Source organism: Sceloporus occidentalis, unplaced genomic scaffold (genome assembly GCF_023333645.1).
Source record: "Sceloporus occidentalis isolate IW3139 unplaced genomic scaffold, rSceOcc1.0.p SCAF_4, whole genome shotgun sequence".
Taxonomy (NCBI): Eukaryota; Metazoa; Chordata; class Lepidosauria; order Squamata; family Phrynosomatidae; genus Sceloporus; species Sceloporus occidentalis.
The window spans coordinates 61,165,970-61,188,582 of NW_028316984.1; the positions used below are offsets into that span (position 1 = coordinate 61,165,970).

At 38.4% G+C, this 22,613-nt stretch overlaps 1 protein-coding gene across 2 annotated transcripts in view; it reads right to left on the reverse strand.

Annotated features, from left to right (window-relative positions):
* Positions 1 to 5,928: 5,928 nt before the first annotated feature.
* MGAT5 (alpha-1,6-mannosylglycoprotein 6-beta-N-acetylglucosaminyltransferase) overlaps positions 5,929 to 22,613 on the reverse strand; it is a 177,090-nt gene continuing 160,405 nt past the window's right edge. For both annotated transcript variants that reach the window (XM_089520136.1, XM_089520137.1), the window contains exons 13-17: positions 19,497 to 19,643; positions 13,957 to 14,073; positions 12,674 to 12,748; positions 11,270 to 11,427; positions 5,929 to 9,954 (exon numbers count right to left, since the gene is read on the reverse strand). In XM_089520136.1, the coding sequence (XP_089376262.1) occupies positions 9,756 to 9,954; positions 11,270 to 11,427; positions 12,674 to 12,748; positions 13,957 to 14,073; positions 19,497 to 19,643 (696 nt within the window). In that variant the 3' untranslated portion in view covers positions 5,929 to 9,755. The remainder of the gene's footprint in view (positions 9,955 to 11,269; positions 11,428 to 12,673; positions 12,749 to 13,956; positions 14,074 to 19,496; positions 19,644 to 22,613) is intronic.

Here is a 22,613-nt window from a genome sequence, read left to right on the forward strand (position 1 = left end):
TAGCAGTTCTGTTATACAGTCCATTTATTACACAATGACAGGTTCTTCAGACAGGTTATTTTTACACCTGTTATGTGACTAAAGATGTGAAGAAAGAATAGAATTATGGAAAACATTTAAATGTTGATGTGACAAAATGTTCATCATTTAAAATGAGCTGCCAGAAGTAGCCAAATCCAGGGAGTACGGCAAATGGAAGTGACCAGGATTTCAAGAAATAAGTTAAAATACTGGTCAGAAAATTCCAACATTTCTGACTAGTGTAATATGAATATTGCTGGAAGTCACACACAGAAGTTACAACTTCTCCTGCTCCAGCAAACCATCTTTGATGTGTAGACTGACCCCTTGTTTCTCTTTCAGCATTTTCAGTTTTTTTCTTATTATAAGGGCAAAGAAATTTAAAAAGACATAAACACAGAATGCCCATTTAAAATTATACAGAGCAAAAGTAACTAGAATTATAACATCCTGCTTAATCCTGGCCTGTAAAGCAAATTTCTAAGCAATCCAGCCTATTTTATGCTTTGTCTTTAATGAAGCCTAAGTTAACCTTGTAAATAACTGTTCAATGGCTCCAAGGAAAAACTGCTCTAAGATGAATGGGGAAAGGAAGGCAGTTTATATATCTGTGGATTATTATTGTTGTTGTTGTTGTTGTTGTTGGGGGAAGGTTATTCTTTAGGAGAGAACTCAAGATTTTTTGGAGATTCTGAGAATATTTTTATGCTCATGTTTGCAGATATGCTTTTATGCTCATGTTTGATGAACAGGCACATTCATCATTCTGTTCACCAATTACAATGTGGCAAGTCTGCAAAATGCCACTGCAATTTGTTTTTCAGTCATTGGGCATGCATCAACTGAACGTCAGCCCCCAAACCTGCTTTTTTGGCCGCACAGTTCCCCTCTCCTTGAGTCTCTGCAGATGCCTATCACAGCGCATCCAGGAACACAAAGAGGGCTGGACCTATCTCCACTCATCTTTCTGCTCTCCTAAAATGGTATTCTTTGGGATGGGAGTGATAGCACCAGGCAGCATAGTCTGTTCCTGCAGGATCTTAGCCAGTTATGTAGATCAATCCACAGAAATGACTCTAGTACCACTTCTAAAAGGTGGCAATGCTGGACAGTGGCCATCCTCCTTACCCTAACACTCCTCTTATTTGCACTTCTGAGAGTTATAGGATGGAGTGTGCCATCAGATTACATGTCCCTTTTCCTCTTACAGGTGCCCATTGAGAGTGCTGTGCCTTTCAGTCTCCTGGACTCCCAGAGCCAGCTTTGAATGATATTTTGTTACCTGTATGATAGATCATGATAGAAAAATGGAAAAGGGAAGGCAATCCAAAAAGAGCTGCAATCCCCAATCAATATCTGAGTTTATGAATGAGAAACCACAATAATAAATTGTGTTATTTAGATTAGCAAAACTGAATAATGAACATGAACTATTAAAGAGAATTTACATGACAAGGCTATCAAATTTACAAAAAATAACACGAGATGACTAAATGAATCCTAATATTAATATCCAGTTAAGGTCTTCCCTGGAGTAACATCCATGACAGAAAGGATTGTTTCTCCATTGTAGTATAATCCAGAATGTTAGGGGAGTCTTTCTGAGCTGATTTTCAAGATATGCAGTAGGGGGGAGAGGAAGAGAAAATTCTGTTGCATGAATGGATGTCCACTCATGCAATGTATATGTTTAGGATTATATTAATAACTGCATGAACGGGGTTCTACTCATGCAATGCTCAATATCATTTTTACTATATAAATGGTAAAAACATGGCTTCATAGTTGGTACAGCAGAATAGGATACACCAATGGAAGACATGACTATCAATGATAAAAACTGCTTAACAACAAGCAGCTGTGTCAGAAATGTCATTTGTTGAAGGGTTGAGCAGCTTCTTTTGGAGAGAACATAACAAATTTCATTCAAGACTGCTAAGACTGTAATTGCCACCCTTCACCAATGTCTGGATTAAATGGATGGAGTATGGACAGTGTGGGGGCACTGATACATCAGTGGAGAAACCTATGTCTTGGATTTTGCATTTGATAACAGAAAGCTTAGAGTACCAAAGTCCTAAAAGAGGAAGAAATGGCTTAATCAACATCAGGAAAAGTTTCTTTGAGCACACAAATGCATGTACAGTAGGCTCTCCACATTCGCTGTGGTTAGGAGCAGGAACCATGTGAAAGTGAGAAAACCTCAAATAAAAAATCCCTATTTTATAAACCTGAGATAAAACCTCTCTAGGAATCTCTAGGCCCTCCAGCACAATTGTGTGCTCCACATCCACCAGAAATTGACTATAGAATTGTGCTAGAGGACCTACAGATGCCTGCGAAGTGTTTTTGCTAGTAATCTCCAGGTCCTCCAGTGTGACTCTATGGTCAGTTTCCAGCAGAATCACTCTGGAGGACCTAGAGAGAACATATTAGTAAAATCTGTGAGTAATGAAATCTGAAAAGTCAGAGTCGCAAATGTGGAGGAGGGTTGACTGTAATGCATATTAGATGATTAATCATCACCACAGTGTAAATGGATTATTCTGGCTGGGTTCAGAAACCCCACCACATAAAAATGGTTCATTTTAATATCTGAACATGAGACTGCTCTTGAAACATGTTTGCCTTGACTGCATAAAATGCATATCTGAAGTGATGGTTTAAAGTTGATTTGCATACCAACTGTGAAGTACTATTGCATCCAATTGTGCAGATCAGTGGCAACTACTAAGAAGGCCATTAATAGGAGTTGAAAGTTAAACATTTAAAGCTGCTTAAAGCCATGCTTTGTCTACTGTATATCCAGACGCTCAGAACACAGCATTGTTTCTTAACAGTGGCTAACACCAAATCTTGTTTGATGTGACCGTTTTTTAAATGAATAACCTTTCTCATGCTGTATACTGTATATACTCATGTAAGTCTAGAAAGCTGGGTAGACTTATCCATGGGTCAATGTAAATACTGTACTTTAACTCCTCTCTCTCTCTCTCTCTCTCTCTCTGAGAGAGAGAGAGAGAGAGAGGAGCCATCCCCTTTCTCTAAATAGAGAGTGGTAAAAGGTGAGAGCTTAGTCCATCCTGGGAGCACCAAAAAGAAGTATGGATCCACTCTATTCTTTCATCCATCCAGCCTTTAGGATGAGCACAAACAGTTATGTCTGCCAGAATTTTCTAAGTTCTTTGGCATTATTTTCCTTTGCATCATCCTTTATATCCTTTATTACATGCCCCTAAGTTTTATCCTCGACTTATCCACAGATCACAACAAAATCCATAATTTTGGCCCTAAAACCTGCTCTTGAGGTCAACTTCTAGTTGAGTATATACACTAATTTCTCTCAGAGCATAGTGCTATCTTGGTTAGCAGTTTCACAGAACTTGAAAAAAGAAAGAAAATCACCTTAAAATTAGAAATAGTACCATCATAATTTATCAAATTGAATAGACTGCTCAGATTCTCTCATTGCTTGTATTACTTGCTGCTCTTTCTGTTTCAGGAGGGTCATCTTAAAATGAAAGAGGAAATCCCCTCCAAACGTTCCCCCTCACAGCAAGAAAAAATAATTGGTAAATAACTGCACAGAAAAGCAGCAATGTTACCAATGATTATATCATTTGATGAAAGGAATGTGGTCTGCTTTAGTGATCTGTGGAACAAAGTTTTAGTCCCTGACCTGACATATGAATCCCTAACTGTGATCAGGATGGCTACGCTTAGCTGATGACCACTACCAATACCTATTAGGGAAACGGGAGATGCCGTTATTTTATAGGAGGGACAACACTTTCTATACTGCAAGTACCATTAGCTTTTCTAGTCTTAACTTCAGTTACAACTAAAATAATTTTTAGGAGGTGTTTTAAAAATAAACAAAGCAACCAACAATTTTACAGACCTAAATAAAAAAAAATACAGGCACTGGTAAGAGGAAGGATATTAGAAAGTAGAAAGACTCAAAAGCTTGGAAGAGATTAAATATTCTAGCTTTGCTCCAGAAGGTAGCAAAGGGTTTTAACTGTGGACTTAAAACTTATTTCAGCATGAATGTGGCAAACTCCATATGAACTGTGCCAAAGTACATTTTTAATATAGGAAGAAGCAAAAGATCTGCCAAATAAGCACAAAAGGAAGCCACTGAACTATCAAGGTATTACAAACTCATGAAAATACTATATCTTAATTTATTACTGTGTATCTCAAAAGAAGATTTCTGTATTTTTAAATACAGCAGTTTAGTATGGAGCTTGAATCCTGTTGGCAGTCCCAGTCAAGCTAGACTTATTGAATCAATAAATGTTGCCTCACCATTATAGAGCTGATTCAGTAGGCCTACCAACATGACTCAAAGCAGGGCCTGCATGTCTAAACACTCAAAATCCTCCATGTGGAATAGCCATATAAATGGAGCCATCATGAGCGAGTAACAAAAAAGCCACTGCAGCCACCTTCCAAGGCAACACCTTAGTGGCAATTTGTGCAACTAAGGAGGCCCAAAGCCGTTAAAAGTATGAGTGTCAGTAAATCTTGGTGAATGTTCTACAGCTTTAAAAAAATGCAATCCACAAGCACAGCTTACTTCTGGTTGCTGTTAGTGACTTTGCTAGGGTTGTATAAGAGTGTGTGAACAGCGGACTCAGATAGTGGAGGAACTGTATGATTCTGACTTGAGCAGTGAGGCTTGGTCTGAGGTCTTAATACCACTGAGTACTGCACCCAAACAAATGGGTTTACATCCATGAAAGTTCATGTGAAAATAAAAACAAGCGATACCACATTTCTTTATCTCCCCTCTCTTTTTTATGCACCATATCACTGAGACTTTAAAAAAAAAAAAACAATGTTGGGAGTGAAAGAGGAATAACCTTTGCACATTTAAAAATAGTTTCTGGAGTGTTTATATGGTGAAACTTGCATCTTGCTAAACAGATTTTTTTTCTGAGACACTGAAAGAAGTTTCTTAAAACATTATACTACTCACTGTAACAGGGAAATATGCTGCACTTTTAAATAAGAAAGTAATAAGTGTGCTCCTGTATGAATGAAAATTTATAATTTATAACACCTTCATGCTCTATAACAAAATAGATGCAGTAATCTGAAAAATAATGCCAGTTTACAAAACTATAATGTACTAGTAATTTACAAAATCATGGTATTAATGAATTTGTCAATTTCCATTTTCTAATTGTCTGATATTGGGCATTGCACATATAGATTCAAGCCATAAACATTGATCATCTGGGTATGCAGCCAACTGTTTTTTGTCCCTCCTTCTTTGTTAAGATGTAGTACAAATAAGGACTTGGATAAGTGCAATGATTATAGATGCAAACATTCAAGTACAAATATCAATAGGCAGCATTCTGTTGACATGTTGCAGGTTGTACAATGTTCTTTGTTCCAACACCTTTGTCTTCTCCCAATAGAAAATACACTTTTAAAAAAATATTTATTTACATAAAGTATATGAATAATCAAAAATCAGTGTTCCATTACAGTTGTTCAGGCATTGTCTGGATCCCAAACGCACAATTATTTAAAATAAAAATGAAAGGCACACATATTAGCAGAATGTTTTATCGTTGCCATGCAAAACCCCAAAATACCCTCTCTAACGACTGCTTCTATGAACTACAAAAGAGACAAACTACTAAAACTATGTGAAATATACTCAAAGCATACTTACTTATATGTGCAAATCAACTTGCATATATGAAATAAATGAGGTTTTTATTGGCATTTTTAAACAGTGTATTTGTTACCTTTCAAAGGCAAGCTTTTAATGTTAAAAATTTTAAAAAATAAATTATGTAAATGCTTCTCTCAAGTTTTGGTAATCTCACAGAAGATTTCTAAAAAATACCAGATCAAAGAAAAAACATACACACACACATACATATATAAATCTATCTATAAACTTGTAAATAATGAAGGAATTTTTGATATATGAAGACTTGCTGCCTCTGGTGATAACATTTATCATTTTATTTTTGATTTAATGGTAAACCATTAGTTACATTAGATAATTTGGTATCTAAAGTAAAAATCTACCAAATGTATGTCTGGGACTGGAATTTGCTTTGACAAAAAGATCTGTAGATCTACTTGTACCCTTACATTTACTGAAAATAAATAATCAAGCATTTGCTTTCTGCATTTAATCTTTAAGGAAATTATCCAAGTTAAGCAAGGAAGGCATTCCCTAAAATGTATCAACCAAAATGTATAGCTTTAATGGAAACTTTGAAAACAAAATGTCTTAATATTAATAGGCCAAATGGCTAACTGGTACAGGACTCATCTGCTTTTCACTGAAATTCAAGTGCCTTCTGGAAAAATAGTCCCAAGTCTCTCAAGCCTGTACTGACTGCAACAATGACCAACTGAAGCTTCAGATTTTCTTCCACCACCATGTCTTCAGAGTAAACAAATATTGCATCTACCATAGCAAGGCAAATATACAAATTAAACAGATTCCTTCCACAAAGAGAGGTGTATTACTGTCACACAAAATTTAACAGGAAAGTATGAAATAATGAGTCTACCAAAGGTCTGACCTTATTTCCAAAAGTTCCTGCAGTAATAACTTCATCTGTTTTATTTTCCCATATGGTTGCTCATTGTTTGCTACAACTAAGCAGCTATTTTATTTTATTATTTTTTTGGCCAAAGAATATCAAGCTACTACACTAGCAATTGGCAGCTCTATCCTCTGCAGAAAGCCCTATATTGCACCAACAAACTAGCAAACCCCTATGCTTGTCTCTGAGCTTATTCTGGGACAAGATTTTCCATGAGGGAGCCAGGTATGAAGACAGACATGCACACACAGACTTTAGCATCAGAATATAAAAGCCATGGCAGCACTGAAGGAAAGATCTTCAAGCAATTGTTCAGATTCCTAACCACTCCTACTACATCTTTCCTACAAAACTTACCTAACCTTAACATTTGACAGCCTTTTCTGGAGAAGTATTAGACGGGAGCATTACTAAAGGCAAAGTAATTTACGTACATTGATAAAGACATATTTACAGTGCAGGTATTTTCAAATGGTTTTGCTGCTGCATTAACTGTGGTAGTGCTTTGTTTTTCATCTCTTCAATTTGGCAACAGTACAGATCGTAGGTGAAATAATTCAAGTCAAGTCACCAAGTGTGGCAAAATTTAAAATGGTCTCCCCCCCCCTTAAAAAAACGGGGTGGTTTTTGTTGCGCTTTAATCTGATTGAGAAGCTGAAATAATTGATACTTAACCCACACAATCTTGGATTCCAAGTGTTAAATAATGGAGAAATTTGAGATGTTAGTTGGCCTTTTCATTCCAAAAGCCAATTGAGTGAGTCTTAGTACAGCGTTTGGATCAGCTGCTGCTCAGTTTCAGGTCCACATAAAACATTTTAGCCTTGGTAAACCATTTTTCTTCCTTTCATGAACCATTTTCCTCATTATTTTATGACTGTTTAGCACCATTACTGGAAAAACAATTCTGGAGAAAAGGGAAACATTTAAATTGGGATTAAAAGGAACCAAATTTTAATCTAGGTTTGCCATTATGTTCCATAACAAGGACAGTTATTCTTTCCCACAAATATTACATGTGCATGGATTTATATGAAACTGAAATAAATGTAAGAACTTAATTCCACCTAATGTTAGGAAGAGGAAGTTGCCCTACATGCGTAGCTGGATTTGTAAATTGCATCAAGTGGGAGTGCACTTGTCCTGGTCCCATGGCACACAACTGCTTCTGAGACTGGGTAACTTTCCCCTTGCACAGCGTCTAGAAAAAGCTGGCCTGTGTCCTGTTAGTAGCGTATGCTGGTATAATCTCCTGTTACACTTGTAGGGATACTTCTAAGGTCACTGCAGAAGAAGGTGCCCAGCACCTACCTGTGCTATGACACTGCTCCCCTCAAACTACAGCCCATGCATTTTGGGGCAGAGCTCATGGCCAACTGGGGAGAAGTGGCCAGGATCCCATGCCCTATCTGGCTACAGTTTTGCAACCAGGAAAGAGGAAGCACCCGCACCCTCCTGCACCTCCATCACCAACTGGCTTTCATGTTGGATTGCATGGGAAGACGGAAGAGAAACCCAAGGGAAAAACTCTGGCAGAGATTTGTGCTCTACCAGAAATTGCACTGGATTTCAGCCAATGTCTGCAAACATAATATTAACTGTGGCTGTGGAATGACACCAATCAGATACTGGCCTATATTTTTTAAATTTAGTCTTTGTTTTTAAGCCTTACTGTGACGATTTGTTTGACAATAATGTTTTCCCTTATGGTCTTTGGCATGTCAAGAGATATGCTAGTAGTCTCAGCATAAGAACTACATTACAAAAGAACAGAAATGTGTGTATTGTGTCATGAACAGAAACAATAGGAAATATTTAAAGGAGAAGAAAGCCAAAATAGCATATAAAGATGTGATACTGAAAATGGTCCAGTTATTCCCTGCTTCCCTAACCTACAGTGGCTTACCAACCTTACTGCAGAATTATGAATCTTTCTTTTTTCTTTTTTTACCAAATGCCTTTTTTGCCATCCACAAGTAGTGCATATAAAGATGTGTCAGTTGTGCAGCAAAAACATTTTTTAAATAAAAGATACTGTACACATTTTTTTTTTAAAAAGGAAGAGCTTATCACATGTCTACAAGCAAAATCTGAGTTCGGCACTCTGCATTAACTGCAATTATACATAACTGTTTTGCTTCCACAATTTTTTTTTCTTTTGTTAGGTATAAAAATGGCAGAAAAGAAGCCTCCTTTGTAGCAAGAGAGTGTATGATGTATTTGTGTGTTCCACAGTAGCTCTTTAAATTGCTACAACATATCAAGGCAGACCACTCTTCAATCATTTATCATTAATAGCCTCATTTCTATTTTCATCTTTCAGTCATTGTTTCACTACTTTACAGCAAATTCAGGAAAATATTGCTCAAAGGAAGCTATACCATTTTTCAGTGATCACAAAACATTTCTAATCACCACCTTATGAAAAAACAAACCTTAAGGTGAACCGGGAAGGGAGTGCACTCATAATTCTAGACAGGGTGTTTCTCTGGCCACTGAAGCCCTGACAAATGCCACAGTCAAAATCCACAACCAAGGATCTGGCAGCCACATGCTTTCCCAATTCATGGTGCTGCTTTCTCAGTTCTCTCAATACTGCATGGAGTTGTAGATGATACAACAAGCAAGAGAGAAACCAATAGCCAATGGTGAGATGTTCAGTAGCTGCATTACCTTGTAGTTCCAAGTCCACAGGAACAGCACCAGCCATTCAGAGTTCAGGAGAACGCTAGTGTCCATGTACCCAGCATATGTTTTGGATTCTTTTCTGTATCGTCTCTTTCATACCTGCTTTTTCTACAGGTGAAATAATATTCAAAAACGTCATCTACCATGATGAGCTGTTAGGAAGAGAAATGCAATATATCTCCAGCTTTTGTTTTGCCTCTTAAAAAGTATTGGACTTCATTTGTCCCCTCTTTAAGTAACTAATGAGACTTCCCATGGACTTCGTGGCAGTTGCTGATTTAGAAAAAAACTTAAAATCAGATTTGATTTTTTAATCTGTTCCATTCTGGGTACAGATTTCTACTCTTCAGCCTGCAGTGGCAAAGTGCAAACAAATAAACAAACAAACAAAAAACCAGACAGCAGCTCTCTCTAAGCCACTTGCTTGTTTGTCCGTTCATACAGTCACATGAACTGCTGCTATAGACAGTCTTTGCAAAGTGCAACTTGTCCTTTAAGGTAGTCTCTACAAGGGCAGATTCTTTTGTGGTTTGTATGAGATCCTGCACAGCTGAACAACAACAAATCACCCTGGAAAACACAGTGTTTTCGCCTTTCATCAAAAGATGGAACCAGAATATCATTTGCAGATTCAACTGTATGGCATTCAATGTTGTATCTGGAAAAAAGAAATGCAACATGAACTACATCATTTGCTCATTTAGTTATCCCATAAGGAGTGCAGCTTATACCCTGTATAGCCATTCTGCTAATGTGAAACTTTGCCCATTCAAGAAAACCCAGTTTCATCCTTACACAAATGTCCAGTCTAGTGTTTTAATTACATAGAGCCAAGCTAATCTAAAACTGTTTCTAAAATTTATTATGACATACTACTAGAATCTGTTGGTTGTAGTTGTCCTAGCTGTTCCACTTGTTCCTGACCAACTTCAATGGAATATGAAACCCAGTAACAGAACAGTATCATATCTGTAGTTCTTCTGCTAGTGTTACGTCATATGCAACATTATAGGGCTTCTTCTAATTGACAGTGCAAAAGGTCAGTAATAGAGATTTTTGTTGTGGAGCAGTACCTATCATACACAAGAACAGGGCTAGCATGTGGCCCTCCAGATGTAGCATTCTAATTCCTGCTGTCTTGCCAATGGTGAAGGATGATGGGAGTAGCAGCTCATCCAGATCTAGAGGGCTACATATTCTCCAACACTATCCTAAAATACATTTTTAATAATTTGTAACAGCTTCCTACTCAGTTCATACAGACTCAGCAGCAACCACTTCCCATTCATTTCCAGACACACTGTGCGAAAAACCACACTAGTCATTTTACTATAAGAAAATGCAAATGAAAAGAAAGTCTCAGATGAAAAGATGTAATTCAGAATGTTTGGTTGTACAAGGAAGTTTGATAAACAGAGGTGCTACTATTCAGCCAGAATTATCTCTGATGTGGGATGACATGAAGATAAGGAGTTTGTTAACTGGGCATCAGTATGCAAGGAGCGTAGATGCAGCAAATAGATGTGCAATATTGTCACACATCAAAACAATCAGAAGGCACTCAGTTTCTTTTATCAATACCTGTGGCACATCACTCTAGGAACATGTAATTGAAAACGGGATCTCAGTGTTGTTAATACTGTCAATACTTGACAGTGTTGTCAAGTACTATAATCTGTAGATTAAGATAGAATGGAGAAATAATGCCATTTTAACCACTTTGATATTGGCAAAACATACTGCGTAGAAGTTCCTTCCTCTGTCTCTCATAATTCTATATAGATACATCCAATATATGCATGAACATAAAATAATTACTGTATTCAGAGCACTGAAGTTCTGATGTGTTCATTATATTAAAAATTTTTCTGGTATTAAAAAATTAAAAACAAACCAAAAACATGTTAGAATAATATTAAAATTTAGTTAAAACTGCCCAGCAGTTTTCTTATCTTAAAACCTGCAATACTTACTTCAAGAGATCTTTGTCCTTGTTCAGGTGCTGGAAAAAGGATGGCTCACAGATAAGATGGTTTTCTTGACAAACCTGCTTACATGATTTTCCAGGCCCAGCAATTTTGACTTGAAGGGCACTTAACGGGGGCCACATCACTTGCCCATGGCAGAAATCCTGTAATAACACAATGTATTTCATAACTACAAAACCCCACCACACAAATGACACTTAATATTATTAAAACTTCAAATAATCTTTAGGCAATTCATTTAAGACTGCAAGGTAATCAGCATGGATCCCAGTGTCTGGATGTCACTGATTCCTGTCAAATTTGGAAGCTGAAAGTACACATAATTGCAATCATTCCTAAAGGCTGGAAAGAGTGCCGGTAGTCTCATGTGGTGCAGTGGTATTACTGTTGGGACTAGGACTCTAGAAGACCAGAATTCAAATCCCTGCTCAGCCATGAAAACTCACTGGGCAAGTGTTTTGGGCAAGTCACACTCAACCTCACAGGAAGGCAATGAGAAAGCCCATCTGAACTAATCTCGTCAAGAAACCCCTATGACAGGTTTGCCTTAGGGTCACCATAAGCCAGAAGACAGCACTACCGAGCCAGGAGGGTGAATAAATAATCTGCATCACAGAACTACCGAAGAAGGGCAGTTTCCACAAGATGTCAACATTTTAGTAAAAGGGAGGCCAACATGACCTCTAAGGAGGAGAAGGAGTTCTAAAACTTAGGACATGGAGCTTAGTTCCTGAAGCTGAATTTGGCCCCTGTGGGACCGCCATCTGGCCCTCTAGAATTCTCCAGAAGGTCAGGCCTGCTTCTTCATAATCTTGTTAGGAACCTCCTCAGCCTTTGTACATTTTGAAAGGTTGAAACACCACTCTTAAGGCTAGGAACAAGACAAAGATGAGATCAGAGCCACAAAACACAGAGTTATCCCCTACAAAGCACAGCATCATATCCACATCACAGAAAGCAAGTTGATAAGCTTAGAAAAGGGCACACAGGCACACACACAGAGAGGCAAAAACCGAGCTCCCCAACAATATATTTTATTTGTTGGCATTCTGATGGCTGATTTTTATAAGGAATTTGTGTGGACATAGCTTGCTGATCAATTTCTCCCCCAGATATTTGAAGGTGTCATTTTAAAATAATTTCGTACTGTATTTAAACTTGATTAGTGGTACACTGTAACTTTTTAGGAGAACAATAAATTATTGGAAAATAAATTAAGAAGTACTATGCCTTAGAGGACTCTAAACCAAGCAATTTTGTCACAAACCTACAGATAGCTCTCTCTGTTTGTAATAATTTAACAGGAAAAAAGGCATTTGTAAAGGGGTGGTTGTTCAGGAAAAACACCAAAATACACACAACAAATGTATACCGATATGGAAAGCATACCTGCTTCTCAATGAACACATTCATTCTCTGGAGCATTCCTTCACACGTGAATTCAAAGGGCAAGTATGGTTCAATCTGTCAAAAACAAAACATACTGATTTTAGTGCTAATTTTTAAGAAAACATTTAACTGTGATTACCATTATGCCTCCTGTTAGGACACGGGTTCCAATAGTGTTTACTACAGCTTGGATCCAATTGTGTCATTGTCCTTGGGCAACCCCAGTTGTGCAAGGAGCTGCTCGCATCATGCTGGTATGCAGCATCTCTTTCCACAACTGGTTTTATCCATTTCCATCTCTCCCTCTCGTGTGTGCCCCTCCTTCTCCCCTTACCTCTCTCTGACACATTCTGGCACTTCCTCTCTGGCAGATTTACATCACAAAACCTGGGAGGAAATTAGAGGAATGGTGTGGCTGGACAAATGTGCCTTTTTTGTGGGAATGGAGGAGCTGAGCCATCAATTTCAGCACCTTTTTGTTGCCGACTAGCCAGTTGCCTATCTTGCAGAAGGGCTATCTGCTCCAAGAGGCATTTATGAGGAAGACCAGCTGTCTGGTGGCAACAATGAAAAAATTGCCTGAACATGTGGAGACATGTGGGAGAGAAGGCAAATGCATGGGTAGGACTTTCTACTCTGCCAGTGATAAAGTGGATTGGGCTTAGGTTGTGTAGTAGGTTCATGTGGAAATACAGGTCTTAATAATCTTTGGCCATGCTGAATGTTTCTGCAATAAACTATACAACTGCTCATCAGCTTCACTAGCTATGTTTCATATCCCATATTTTTCCCCATGGAAGTTCTTTGAAACCAGAGAAACACCTTTTTAATTTTCTAATATATGTATTTTGATCATCTCTAATTTTTTTTCCACATAGAGGCAACTTATTTTTCAGGATAAATGGTGCTCCTTTAAAAAAAAAGCACAGGCTATACATATATACTGCTGTGACGTATCAGCCACAGGATAGTAACACAAGAGAGACAATGTCCTTTTACGAGTTTAGAAAAGTATAGTGCATTGAAATATGTTTTCTCATGAAAATTTTGGCATGATCTTTCTTTCCTGCTTTACAAATATGCTACTTTGAATATATAGTTTTGCATATTCATTAGGAAAAGCTAATAGAATTTCTTGCGCTTTGAGCCACATATCTTTGCAGAATATGACCTCATTTTGGGATCATTTACAAAACCTCTTTATTCCTACCTCATTCTTCTTTTTTAAAGAAACATATTTAGGAACTAACTACAAAGAGGTATATTAAAAAAAATCTTTTAACCTTTTGACTCAAAATTGCTCTCACAGCCTTCTCAACTTCAGAAAGATCGTTGATGTTTACAGTCCAAACATGAGGTCTTCCAATATAGACTTCAGCATAGGGGTGTTGAGATGTCAGCTGAAAAAGGAAGAATCAAACATCATACTTCTGAAAAATCACTTTCAATAAAATAAGCAGACTGTAGGATTATGTGCAATGTATAAACAATAATTATTCAGCCACTTAATGGGACTTTATTCTTTTGTTTTAAACGCTTTGCTCATGACATCTTACATTAAAAATTGAATGGTCTTTCATCATTATATACAGATTTATCAGTGAAACTAAAAAATAAATGTGCCCTAAAGCTATAAAAGTGTTGTGTTATTTTATCTTGAAGATGGAAAACGAACTGTCTAGTATATCTTACAATGAAGTATCAAATCTCAAATTTGTTTTAAATTTCGACCTCTCTGGTCTTTACTGCCCCCTACTCTCTTCTTTCAGATAATGTCATATGCACTAACAGAACATTTTTTTCCTGAACAAGAAATCCAGTTTTAATCTACGGTACTACTTGAGGAGGCCTCTCCAGTGCAAGTTTGATAATGACCAAAATGGACACAATGCAACATACATATGCAGCATGAACTAAAACCTGCGGTCTGAACTGCTAATCTTGCAAAGATACATTCTTTTTTAAAAAAACAACAACACACAGTATAATTGTTATTTTCAGATGAGCCAATCTGGAACTGTGATATTACAACCAGAAGAATTTTTGAAACCTGAAGGCTAACATCTAGTAGCTTAAATTCAGATAATTTACATTGCCAAATCATTCTCCTTTTGTTCTTACATACTCTTTAACCCTTTCTGCCTTTATTACAAACCTGGCACCCATTTTCTTTCACTATGCAATTATACTTTGTACTATTGCATTCCTTATGGATTTACTTATTGACATCTCCACAAAGTTCACAATCCAGCATCCTTAAATACTTTACATTATTTCGTTTCTTCAGCACCAAATTTACTTTCAGCTAATATACTTTTACCACAGTTACCTACAGAGCTACCATTAATTATCACATAGTATGAATAGAAACAGCACCATGTTATACAGTGACAGTCACCCAAATAGTTTCCTTCAGACCTTTGAGGTTAATTCAGAGGTCCATGTTTACTTATGGGTATTCCCACATTCCTAATAGTCTTCAGACCAAATGTTATGCACAGAGAGTTATAGTTCCCAACACCCAATACTTTTTTCTATGCAAAAAGTCTCACTGTCTGGCAAATTTCAAAGATAAGTTTGGCCCTGTCCAGTGATCATTCTACTCAGTTCTAGGAAGAGTATTCCTAAATTCTTTGTATGGAACAGACTTTCACAGCAACCCTACAGAACTACATGACATTTACTACAGGTATACTCAGTTAACAAAGACGGACAGTTAAAAAAAGACAAGCTCTTTTTTACAAAGGCTTTTTACTCCCTCTCACCCCCCTTCCCCCCCTCTTTCTCTTGCTGGAAGACTTAAAAGATTAGTACTGGGGAGATGATGGAGGAGGGACAAACACAGGTTTTTGGTGTTGGGTTGCCACAGTCTGGGCTTTATGACACCAGCCCCTTTTGCGCTGTAGTCCTCCACTAAAAATAAAATAGTACAATGCCAGCATAGGAGCAGCCACCACCGCAATTCTTCCTTTAGCGCAACTAGGGCTGTTGCCAGCATTGCATTCCTTTCCTTTTCTCTCGCTTAATCCCTCCCTCTCTTATGCTTTGCCTGGCATGCTTTTCAGTTTTTAACCCCTCTACTTTTATTGCACTATTTCAGAGCTCTGTAGCCCCAACCCACTCTTAAATTTTTTTTTGAAACTTTCTTGGGGCTCTGGATCTCTGGCAGCCAAAATGAAAATGATAAGAAATGTGTAGGCTGGTAAAAGAAAGTTATTCCTGGGTACTTATTGGAAGAAGCCTTCAAGTGCTTGCTAGAAGGTTCAAAATATTTTTATTTACTTATACAAGGTTTACCTGATATGGTTTATTTCATATGTGTGTATTTTTAGTTGTGAAGCAAGATTCATTGAAACAGCTGAACTGCTCTTCTGTATTATGGTGTAGGAACTTATCCCTATCCCCCCCCCCCCCCCCCACCGGTTACTTCTGGTATCGAAGTTGCTGTTACAAAAGTAACATGCAAGAGCACATCTACTTTGTTAACTAAGGTAAATTTACATCTTCATAAAAAAATAAACCCTGAGTGTACAACGCCTGACAAAATATTTATAGCTCAAGGTGGGTGGGTGACTTAACTCCCCAATGTTCTTTCATTGCCACAGGTGCCTGGTCTTAGGCACCATAGAATAATTCTATAGTTTAAATAACCAACACACACCAAGAAGACTTCTTAACAGCTTATTCTTGCTGTCTGGCCAAGACAAAACTGCCCTTTAAAGAATATCACTGAAGATGTTACTGTTAGTCACATGATTTCTGAAAAGGATGATTACTTTATTCCATCTTGCTACCAACAGACCACAATTAAAATTGAATTTCATGCTTTATCTATCCTCCTTCGAGAAGTTAATGGCCTGTTTGATTGCTCTTTCCAGGAATCAAACAAGCTAAACAAATATGTTTCAGGGTATTGATTTAAAAACAAATATTTTCATTATGAAAAAGAAATTCTATCACAGCTAGAATATTGTTTGCACTTGTTTAATAGGCAGTATGTGGTCAGCATACAAGATGCAGGTGGTATTGATTGTGCTGCATTGGAAATACTCATTTAGAACAAAAGGACTAAAAGAGGTTGTGAGGAAACAGACAGGGATAAATAATAATAAATAAAATAAAAATTTTATTTATATACCGCCCTTCCATCGATCAGGGCGGTGAACAACATAATAAAATCAAAATACAATAATAACACAACCATGTAACAATATACACATATTAAAAACAAATTAAAAACCTAATCAGCCAACCATCTTGCCGACAAAAGAGGGAGGAAGGCCATCTGGAACTTCATTCGGGGAATGCAGCTTGAAATAGGAAGGTTTTTAAATCCCTTCTGAACTGAGCCAGGGAGGTAGCCGAGCAGAGCTCTGTGGGCAGCGTGTTCCAAAGGGCCGGGGCAACGATGGAATACGTCCTCCTCGTTGTGGAGGTGAGTCTGGCCCCAGGAACCCTAAGTAATTGCTGCCCAGAAGTTCTGAGGGTGCGGGGCGGAATGTATGGGGAGAGGCGGTCCTTCAGGTATCCTGGGCCCAAGCCATGTAGGGCTTTATAAGTAATCACCAACACCTTGTACTGTGCCCGGAAGCGGATAGGCAGCCAGTGCAGATCTTTAAGCACAGGTGTAATATGGCTGGCCCTGGAAGTACCAGTGACCAGTCTGGCTGCCATATTCTGCACCAGCTGTAGCTTCCGGGTATGGTACAGGGGTTGCCCCATGTAGAGCGCATTGCAGAAGTCCAATCTAGAGGTTACCAGAGCGTGTACCACCGTTTCAAGGTCCCTCTGGGCCAGTTATGGGCGCAGCTGGCGAATAAGCCGAAGCTGATAACAAGTGCTCTTGACCGTCGCATTCACCTGAGAAGTGAGGTGAAGCGACGAGTCAAGAAGCACTCCCAGACTGCGCACGGAGTCCTTCACAGGAAGCGTGATCCCGTTCAGGACAGGTGGAACCACCGCCATTCCTGGGCCAGGGGAACCTATCACAAGTACCTCTGTTTTCTCTGGATTCATACTGAGTTGGTTTTCCCTCATCCAGCCCGTTACTGACTCCAGGCAGGCCACGAGAGGAGAGACGCCATCCTCGGTCACTGCATCAGTCGGAGACATAGACTATTTGGATGTCATCAGCGTACTGATAACCCCGCGCCCCATGTCTCCGGATGATCTCTCCCAGCGGTTTCATGTAAATGTTAAATAGCATGGGAGACAGAATGGCTCCTTGAGGGACCCCAGTTATAAGGGCCCTCTTATCGGAGCACACGTCTCCCAGCTGCACCATCTGGAACCTCCCAGAGAGGTAGGACCGGAACCACTGGAGCGCAGTGCCCCCGATTCCCACCTCTACCAGGCGTTCCAGAAGGATACCATGGTCTATGGTATCGAAAGCCGCTGAGATGTCCAAGAGCACCAGCAGGGACACGCTTCCCCTGTCAATGCCCAGACGGAGATCATCGACCACGGTGACCATGGCCGTCTCAACCCCGTAACCCGCCCGAAAGCCAGTTTGAAATGGCTCAACTGTCATTAAAATCAGTAAGGCCTAAAAAAAAAAAAAACAATTGCAGTGGCTTTGCATATTTTTTCCTCTTTCTTCATTCAATGCAGAGAAATTTAGGTTAAAAATGCAGAAGCACAAAAATGGTGTCCTCCAAAGAAATGTAACTGAACCCAGCAAATAAAGAGATAAGAAGTGGCTCTTGCCTTTGAAAGGGCAATGGCTTTACATTTATAAACACAACAGGAATCTTCAGTTCAAGCACTCTACTTGAAACTCCTCCATTTAGTTGTGGGCCCTATAAAGATTAAGGACAATGTTCCCTTCTCTTCAACTGTTTGGGTGAGCACTGTGATTCAAGGGTGCATATCTAGCTAGCCTCACTTCTAAACACCACCTTTCACTATTCCCACACTGAACTGAAGTTTCACTTCTATAGAGACCAGGTTCTCTAATATAGCCAGTGGTGAGGGATCGTACAAATAGAAATTGAAAACATTTAGACAGCCTCAGGAAAAAGAAAGGTGCACATAATATTTGGTATAGGGGTATCTGCAGCATCACCCTGCTGTGTAATTCCATTCCTAAGGCAGTCTCCATTCCGTCTAAATTTCTGGTGGGCAGGGAAGACGATGCTATTTTGCTCAGTCTTTGATTATTTCAGGTTCCAGAACTATTTTTAAAGATGAGTTTTGGTTTGTTACTTTTTTGGCTTGCATTTAATATTTTAAATATTTTCATATTATTATTTTTACCATATTAGGAGCCCTGGTGGGTAGGTAGGTAGGTAGATGGAGCGGTTCCACTCTCACTAATGCCTAATGGAAACCTTTCATTACTCAAATATGCTTCAAAGCCTCCCCAAAACAATAACCTCAAACATCCCCCAAATCCCCCCCCCCCATGTCTGCTAAAATGAGTAGTCTTTAGTATGATGTTCAAAAAATGATGTGTTATGAAACATATTACAGGTTGAGCATACCTCATCAAAAATGTTAGGGTCAGAAGCGCTGTGTACTTTGGATTTTTCTGGGTTTTGGAATACCTCTATTTGCATATACATAATGAAGCTGGAGAGAGACTGAGGAGCTGTGAAATGGCAGGAAGCATGGATTCTCACCATTTCACAGATCCTTGCGTCTCTCTCCAGCCTCACAGATTACATAGCAGCTATGTATTAGGCTACTTGTGTTATAGCTCAAAAAGTTTTTGATTTCGGAATACTTCAGATTTTGGAATTCCAGATAAGGGATACTCAACCTGTATTCACATACCAAATTGATAATGTCAATAAACAAGTGGGTGTGGTGACTGATTCCTTACCTCTCGGAGGGTTGGTTTGCCTTTGAAGAAGTCTGTATTTTTGCTGCTTTTTGGGGGGTTAAACTTTGGATTCAGAAATGCACATCCATTTGCAATCGCCTCCAGAGGAGCAGGACCCTCATATGGAAAACCAAGGCCAACAAAGAGCTGTAAAACAAAAACATTTTTCAAAAAATGAGGAAGTCCAGATATTAGTTCTCAAGTGGTCCTAAGGGATAACTTGAAAGCTGCTCCTAAGGGATAAACCTGCATGACACCTAGTAAAGTCTATTCCTGGAAGTTTAGAATTCTTCCCCAATTCTGTTGTAAGACTTTGACCATGCTCACTTCATGACTTACACATTAAGTTGGGGGTGAGGGAAAGGAAAGCAGGAAGAAGGGACATCATACTTTTTATAGACAAAAGTGGAATGGAAATGGAAGATGAGCTTACATTTACTTCCATTACAGAACCAAAGCTGTTTTTCAAGTTCTCAAATAGGCAACACTCTACCCTTAGTGACACTTATCTCTCCCTTCTAAGCTCCAACACCTAAATTCTCTACAAGGAGATACTGTGTAGAGTACAGGTCATTGCCATTATTTGTCCCATCACCGAAAAGGAGTTGGTAGTAAAGCCACATTCTGATTATGAAATTGTCTCCAGAAGAGGGTGAGACTAGCCTCCCATGTGATGGCACTGAGATGGGCAGTGAAAGCATTTAGCACTTTTCATTTCTACGCCACTTCATTGTGAACTAAGTACTCTAAACGGTTTACAATGTGTTAGTCAATTGCCCCCAACAAGCTGGGTACTCATCTAAAGCATTATTCTGCTTAGCTTTTAATGGTTTTTAAACTGAAGGCATTTCTTCTCTGTTCTTTTTATTTTAAGGCATTAGCAGAATGTTTATTTTAAGGCATTAGCTGAAAGGTTGCAAATAACTTTATGGATGCTTGTTTAGGGCTAAAAAATGGTATAAATGCTTTTATAAATACAATATAACATTAAAAGGGCCCATATTAGGTTCTGGCTCAGAGAGAGAAGAGAGAGTAGGTGGGGTCATAGCTTGATCAGAATCACCTATCACATACATGGCCTAAATTCATTGTTATACACTTAATTACAACTGACATGGCCTAAGGCTTCTCATGCAGTACTGTACTACTAGTAGTGTGACATTCTTGGACAAGCCTTACAATTACAAACAGTAGGTGGCAGCAAAGTTTGCAGGAATGTGTGCTTAATCTACAACAGCCAAACTAAATGGAAGAGTATCAAACGGCTATTCTTAGACATTGTATGCATATTATAGCAAAAGGGAACAGGAAGCATGAGTGATTTACAAGAAGAGATACAAGTTATTTCTGGCTTTCCACCACCATTTTCACATTTGCATTTCCTTTTTTTTTTCCTTTTCAATTTTAGCTACTTCCTTTAATGTGCAAAAAGCCTAAGATTGCTACTGAATAGACAAACTAAGTACTGAGTGGTAATAACACTGAACTAAATTATACAAAAGGATTCCATGTGGGGTGTCTTTGCAACCAGCACCTGTCCAAAAAAATTAAAATGGTCAGAATTTAACCTAAACTTTGAAGCACAGAAACTTAACATCTTCATAGTGTTCAGGATAATACTAGAACCTCATGTAACAAGTGAAAACAAAAATCAGTCAAATTACTTTCTTGTATTAATTCCTGCCATTTTAGTACAAGCAAGACTTAATTCTCAATCTCCTAGTACAGATTATTTAATATTACAGTCACCCCTCCATTTTTGCGGACTTGCAAGTCCACAGTCTCAATCATTCACTGAGGGACGAGCCCCATTGGCTAAAATGACGTGCGCCTGTTCAAGCCAATGGGGCTTGAATATGTGCAAGTTTCTGTTTTTTTTTGGGGGGGGGGGAGGGTCCGGAACAGATCCTCCACAAAAACGGAGGGGCAAGTGTATTTCCTTGAAAGACTCTGCATAGACATTTGTGGCATGATTCAAGCTTTCTTAGAGCACATACACCCTGGATAAGAAGACAACATATATTTAGTATAATTATGAATATATGTCTTTAAAAGAATAATGCGGCAAAGTGCCATCTGGCTGCAAGATGTTATAAACTAGATAAACAGAGTGTTTTTTTGGTTAGGCCAAGAATGATAATGGAAGATGCTAGACAGGAAAACAAAATCTTCCAAACAAAAAACTACTCCTAAATTGATAGATATATCACCTCTTACTATGAGTTCTCTTCTCAAAAATTAAAAAAGGAACTCAGGATTCACAGAGCATGACATGATTCATCTCTCAAGTCCCATACCACCAAAAGAAAAAAAATCCAACAAAAAGTAGTCTGCTGAGCAATTACATTATATCTTTTAATTAGCTGCAACTGGAACATGGCTGAACCATTAATTAAAGGATTTAAGATGTCACCAACAATTCAGTAGTGGCCTGATTTTAATTAGTTACAGAGAAGGATACTGCTGGGTAGATAAACATTCTCCAGCTTTTACCTCAGTACTGTTGAACATCTTTTCACTTCTATGCTATCAATGTATTTAATGAAAACCTCTGAGAGAGGAGATTGGAGTGAGCACCTTTTGACAACATTTGGATAAGCATAGCATGAACTGTCCTCCACAGCCATGTTAAATGATTGCTATAAATGCAATCCTACTTTTAAAGTAACTACATTTTTCACTTGGCAAGCTGGTCAAAATATAGGCGGTACATTCCACTGACATGAGCCAGTCCTTTTGCAGAAATGCATTTCAGAAATTACTAAAACCCTTTACTACACACACCATAATGTTACTATTATTATAAGGAAAGCCCACACTCTGAGGCACTGTAGAACTTCATTATGGAATACATGTCATTCAAATGCTGTCTCCTAGTGCAAATGATGCATTAAATTATTTCCCCTCTGTGATGTAAACTGCATCCTGTGAAAACCAAAAATTAAACTGTACTCTAGATGCCTAGATGTCTTTCCCCCTTCATTTTAATAATAATAATAATTAATAATTTGTTTTATTTATATACCGCTATTCCAAAGGTCATAGTGGTGAACAGCAAGTAAGCTAATTAGCAAGTAAGCTAATTTGCCCCCAACAGTCTGGGTACTCATTTTAGCG